The 6343-nt window shown below is 67.5% G+C and overlaps 1 protein-coding gene across 1 annotated transcript; it reads right to left on the minus strand.

Annotated features, from left to right (window-relative positions):
- Positions 1–6: 6 nt before the first annotated feature.
- Positions 7–4737, minus strand: H696_01546 (hypothetical protein). The gene is made up of 6 exons (XM_009495445.1): positions 4585–4737; positions 4030–4467; positions 3719–3861; positions 3300–3581; positions 720–2971; positions 7–455 (listed from the first exon to the last, which is right to left on the minus strand). The coding sequence occupies exons 1-6, from the start codon at positions 4672–4674 to the stop codon at positions 133–135; spliced, it is 3528 nt and encodes a 1175-aa protein (XP_009493720.1). The 5' UTR covers positions 4675–4737; the 3' UTR covers positions 7–132.
- Between the last annotated feature and the right edge of the window lie 1606 nt (positions 4738–6343).

The following is a 6343-nucleotide window of genomic DNA, read 5'->3' on the forward strand; positions in this document are numbered from 1 at the left end:
GGGGGGGGGGGGGGGCGGGCCATGCCGACCGAAGGGCGGGAAAGAGGGAGAGGGGCTGGGTGGGGGTGAAGAAGGCTCGTCTCTGACTTTCACGCGCACGCACGCATGCACGCATGCACAACTGCCGCCTGCTCAGAGGGCGCTGTGCTCCGGCGGGACGTACGAGGGGTTCTTCTTCAGAAGGATGATGCCCTCCAGCAGGGAGGACACCGGGATGTACTCCTCGGAGGCCAGCTCGGCCCGCTCGCCGGACGCCACCAGGACCGGGGTCTTGTGAGTCTGGAAGCCGGCGATGGCCTTCGGCCGGCCGGCCTGAGCCACGGTGTCCACGGCCTGGCCGACGCGCACCGGGACCTCCAGCGGTGAAAGCGACTCCGCATCGAGGGTGATGAGCATGCGCGGGCGCATGGCCAGCGACAGCATCATCAGCAGGTGGGGGTACTTGCCGAAAATAGCTGGCGAGGGGGACAAGTGCGCACACAGACAGACACACACACCCAGGGGCAGGAGGGAAGCGACAGGGAGAAGAGGAGGGTCAGGAGACGGGAAGAAGGACACCCAGATCCGGGATTGCATAAACCAGGGCATGTGTGGGTGTGGGCGGGAGAGGGACAAGCGAAGGAGGGCACGACCAAAAAAAAAAGAGGAGCAACGAGGGAAGGAGGTTCTCCCCTTCGCCGCCGGCTCTTCCGCAGAAAAAAGAAGAAAAAAACACGCACTGTTATCGGGCTGGTTGACGGCCAGCAGCGCGGTCATCAGACCACCGACCGCCGCCGGGGAGAGGATCGACCCACCGCCGCTGCCACCACCATGACGCATCATCACCGGGCAGATGGTGATCAGGCCCTTGCCCATGTGCAGGAGACCCTGGGCAATGCGTACGCACTGGACCCCGGTGCTCGGGCTCTGGTAGTACCCCACCAGCTGGCGGAGGATCTGCGCAATACGGGCATTGTTGGTCCCGGCGCCGATCATCCCCAGGGAGAAGGTGGCCGCATACCCGACGGACAGGTCATCATCGTGCGAGTAGCGCGACAGCGACTCGATGACGGCGATGTCCCGCGGGTCCGACGCGTGGATGAGCGAAATGGCCAGCGGCACGGCACGACGCGCATCCGGCGACCCGTACTGCATGATGTGCCCGAACATGCGCAGGGACATCTCCACGCCGATGCGCTCGCCCATGGCAATCAGACCGATGGCCAAAGTGGCGAAGGCCTGGTGCGGGTGCGACGGGGCCTCGGCATCATCATCGCCATCGCCATCGCTGCCCTGGGCATCGGCCGCGGCGGCCGCCGGGTCGATCCCCCGGGTCAGCGACTGGAAGTCCAGCAGGAACTTGCGTGTCGAGTCGCCGGCAGGCGCCTCGTCATTGAGCTCCAGCTCCTCATCCAGCAGCTCGCCAAACAGCTTGCGCTCCCGGGGCTGGACATTCCGGCTGTTGGAGACGGCCTGCTGCAAGCGGGCCGTGATGGAGGCCGGCTCCTCCGAGCCGGCATCCTCCTCATCGGAGTCCGGCACATCGGTCACCTGGGCACCGGCAGCGGTGCTCTTGGCCGGAGTGGTGGACTCGGCACCGGCGGCAGCCTCGGTGGCCGCGGCCATGGCCGCCTCCTCGGCCTCCTCGGCCTCCTCGGCCTCGGCGGTGGCCGCAGCAGCGGCCCCCTCCTTGGGAGCCGGGGTCAGAGGCTCGGTCAGCATGTGCAGAAGCTGCTGGATTTGCAAGACATTGCCCGTGCCGGCGTACGCGCATCCCGGCACCAGGGCCTGGATCATGCGCATGAGCTCCTTATCGCTGAGGGCCTTGGCCACCTCGATGATGCTACGGGCCTTCTCCTGCTGGCCAAGCAGCAGCAACGCCAGACCCAGCACCAGGAAGTGCGAGCACGGGTCCGAGGAGAGGGCAGCACCGCCGGGGGCCGCGGCCGTCGGGCCGGTGCACGCGGAAGCCTGCTGGTCGCGGCAGATCAGCGCATCCAGGAAGGCAGCGATGGACTCGCCATCGGCCGTGCCGGCCTGCACGAGACCCAGAGCCAGGCCGGCGAAGCAGCACAAATCGAAGGGCTGCGACGGGTCGGCCAGGATGTTGCACAGGAGGTCGGCCACATCCGGCCGCCCGGAGCCGGAATACGCCATGCCCAGGGCCAGGACCGCCGACCGGACCACCTGCGGGTCATCGCTCTCCAGATAGCCACTCAGCATCAGGAAAAGGATGTCCATCTGGTGGCGGACATTGGAGCTAACCAGCCCCAGGCCAAAGACCGCGCCCTCGGACATGTCACCGGTCAGCAGCGGATCCAGCAGGGCCACACCGGCATCGATGTCCCACATGGACAGCATGCCGAGCGCCGCGGCGACAATGGTCCGCGCGGCCGGCTGGTTGCCCAGGTGCAGGTTGTTGTAGGGCAGGGTGCGGGCCCCGCGCGGGGTGACCCCCAGCGACAGGTCGCTCAGGTCCTGGCCGACCAGATACCGGTCGCTCTGGAAGCCGGCATTGACGAAGGCCGACACAAAGGCATTCACCACGGTCGGGACATTGGCCGTGGAGGAGGCCCGCTGCTGCGTCTCCAGGTGGACCTTGAAAATGTCCTCCGGGCTCTTGGCCTCCAGGACCTCGAGCTCCTGGGCCAACTTCAGGAAGTGCTTGGTCTGGTGGCTGTTGTTCAGGCTGTCGGTGAGCTCCTGCAGCTCGGCCTCATCGACCATGGCAGCCAGGCCGGCCTCCACGCCGGCCGTGCCGCACGGCAGCTCCGACAGGACGTCCACCTGCATGCTGCCCAGCATGAGGGCCATCTGCCGGCGAGTGGACTGGTCGGCGGACGCATCGAGGAAGGTCTTGCGCACGAGCAGCGGGTCCTGCAGGCGCACCGCCACCACCAGCGCATCGCACAGGCGCCCCTGCGACATGAAGATGGTGTAGACCGAGCGAAGGACCATGCTGTCCTCGGGGTCGGGGAGGTAGTCGACGCAGCTATTCCAAACGGACGGCGAGGAGGACGGGGGGGAGGGGGAGGGCGGGGAGGGCGGGGAGGCCGGGGAGGGTGGGGAGGGCGGGGAGGGTGAGGAGGGCGGGGAGGGTGAGGAGGGCGAGGAGAGAAGTCGAGATGGAGCCAATTGCTGGCGAGTCAGCCAAGCTGAGGGAAGTGGTAGGAGAACACTGGCAGGGAGGGAGGGGGAGGGGAAGGGGGGGGGGGGGGCAGCCGAGTGGAAGCCCGCAACCAGGCACCCACACACGGGACAGGGCGTCTGTATGGGCATCAGAGCACCCGAACCAGACTGGCAAGTGCATGCGAACGCACCTGATCAGGTAGTTGCAGACCCGGTCGCAGTTGATCCGGTCCACGAAGGGCTCGAGCAGCTCCAGCGACTCGAGCTCCATCAGCAGGTCACAGGCGTCCACCTCGGCATTGTGCGACATGCAGTAGGGAACAATGTCGCGTGCCAACTTCAGCAGGTCCTCGGCCTCGACCTTGAGGTTGCCCTCGACGTCCATCTGGTCGAAGCCATCGTCCTCCGTGGCCTCACCGTGGAGCTGGTCGAAGCGATGGGTGTACTCGTCGATGATCTCGTTCATCAGGAAGCTGGAGCGGTGGTGGCGGTAGCGGTGGCGGTGGCGGTGGTGGAGGGCAAAGGAACGGGCGAAGGGAGCAGGGAGAAGGTCAGGGTGGCAGAAGGTAGGGGAGAGAGGCGTGAGTGGTCTTGGGGCTTTGGCACGCACCGAATGTACTCGTGACCCCACTCGGCCAGGGCCTTGCCGGTGGCATCACCGACGGTGCCCTCCAGGCGATAGTGCAGCACCAGACGCGCCTCCGGCTCGCCGGAGATCATGGACACGAAGGACAGGATATCGGCAAAGTCCACCTGATGCCATGAGCAAGGACGGGTTAGTGAGGGGGGGGAGGGAGGGAGGGAGGGGGGGGGGGAGGGAACGAGCGGCCATGGACGAGGGCAAAGGCGGCACCCAGAGGGTGGGAGCGAGGGCGGAGAGGAACGGAGAGGAGGGCGGGGGGGGCAGGTGAAACGACGCACGCCGAGGCCGACAGCCCAGCACGACTTGGTCAGGCTGGAGCTCCCGAGCGCGTCGGCCGACTTCCAGGTCTTGTAGACCTGGGTCAGGCCAGTGTAGAACTTGAGGAGAAACTTGAGGGGGTTCGAGCCGGCACTGACGGAGGACCCGCTGGTCGCCGAAGACCCGGCCGCCGTGGTGGGCGCATCAGACTTCTTGCCGGCCTTGCCGGAGCCGGCCTTGGTGGAGGAGGTGAGCTCCGTGTGGGAGGACCGCGAGCAGAGCAACTCACGCAGGCGCTTCACGGCCACGGTGACCGCCTGGAGATCAACCGACTCCGGGGCCGGCTCCTCGGGCTCAAAGTCCTCGACTGCCTCGAGGGCACCGTCGACGGACTTCAGCAGGACCATAACCTGCCGCTCGACGTCAAGGCGCAGAAGGCGATCCTCCTCGGCAGGGGACTGTGTGCGTGTGAGATGGCGGCAAGGTGATGTCAGTCGGGCTCTGGGGGGGGGGGGGCGGGGGCGGGGGCGGGGGCGGGGGGCGGGGGCGTGGGGACGCGGCTGCCGAGAACGCACCAGCTTGGAGGAGGTAGGCCCCTTGAGGATGGAGGAGCGGGAGGGAGCGACACCCTTGGACGGGGCGGGGGCGGGCTTCGCAGTAGCCATGATTGGACTCGCTTAGATGGAGGGCAAAAAAAAAGCGAGAGGGCGGGTGAGGGGGGAGGGGGGGGGAGGGATGGAGGAGGCTGTTCGCTTCCGCCAGTGCGACCGGGGCCGAAGAGTGGGAGAGAAGGGGGAAGGGGGATCTGGCAGGGGGAAAGGAGGGAGCCGGGGGGGGGAGAAGGGAGGAGGAGGTGGGGAGGGGGAGGTCGATGGGCGATGGCATCTCACGGTCGCCGGCGCCCTCCGGCCAGTGGCCTGCCGCCACTTGAATGTTCCCAGGGGCGGCTGCCCCTCCCCCCTCCCCCGGATGGGTGACAGGACTCTCTACATATGTCCCCGGACGGCCCCCTCGGCGCTCGTTATCGCCGGTCGAGGGCGCCCGGAAAGGGCCCAGCGGCCGGGGGCCCAATGATGGAGACACACGCCTCTCCGGCTCGGGATGCCAACGAGAGACCGGCAGCTGGGTGGACACTGACCTTCCCCAGACAGGCAGCCTGTTGTGCCCCCCTGCTGCCTTGCGGCTCGTTTCTCCGTCCAGGGATGTGTATGGGCTACTCTCTCAGTGAGTCCAGTCGCGCGCACGCACGCACACACACACACACCGGGGCCGGAGCCCGACGGGACTTCCAGAAAGCCCTGATCCGGGTGGGCGGCACGGAAGGCGGGGGCAGGCAGGCAGGCAGGCAGGCAGGCGGCCTGGCATGCAAACGGGTGGGGCCGGGAGACATGTCCTTCGGCCCAGGCCGACAAATATGGACCCCGGCGTGATCGCCGAGCCAGCCCGCAAAAAGGGTGGGCCCCTCTGCCCCCGTCCCCGTCCTGCCCCGCCTGGCCGCTCACACGCACACGCACACGCACACGCACACGCACACGCACACGCACACACACACACACACACACACAGACACACACTCCCCGGGAGGGTCAGCCGGCGGGGAACTGTCATCCACCGCGAATCGGGGTTAAGGACCTGGTCGACTTGCAGCCTCGCGCCCGGGCAAAGTCCCCTCATATCAAGTCTCCCCTGAGGGCGGGCAAAGGAACACAGCCCCGAGACCGGCAGCTAGACTCTAGGTGCACCCTTGAAGAGCCAACGGGGCGGGCCTCTTGCCCCCGGCTGGAACAGCTGCAGGCATGCACACCAAGCACATGTCAAAGAGAACGTCCCCGCCGGCTGGCGCCGCGGAAACGGCGAGGCTCGCGAAAGCCCCCGGCGCCCGAGAGAGTCGCGCCCCCCCCCCCCCCCCCCAAGCGCCCTGGCGCACACACGAGTGTGGGACATCCTGTAGCCCCCCGGGGGAGGGGGGGTGAGGGGCTTTAATTCGCCGTATTACATCGGCAACCGCGCCCCCCCCGCCCCCTCCCCAGCGCGGGGTCCAGTTTAATAGTTACGCCATCATGCCTGGGCCTCGCTCCCGGGCCGGGGAAACACGGGCGGCGTGTTGCGTCGGCGCCGATGGTCCCACCATTGCCCCTCGGCCAAGGACACATTCGCATGCACACGCCGAACCATCCAGAAAGCGTGCATTTCCCTCTCTTTGTCTCGAGCCTCGCTTCGGGCCCTGCCTCCCGTGGAACATCACTTCATGCTCCGTCCTCCGGTCTTGGTCACTCGCCCCTCCCGCCCCCCCCCGCCCCTCCCCTGCTCTCCCCTCCCCTGAAAGAGGGAGAG

Source organism: Fonticula alba (genome assembly GCF_000388065.1).
Source record: "Fonticula alba strain ATCC 38817 unplaced genomic scaffold supercont2.2, whole genome shotgun sequence".
Classification (NCBI taxonomy): Eukaryota; order Rotosphaerida; family Fonticulaceae; genus Fonticula; species Fonticula alba.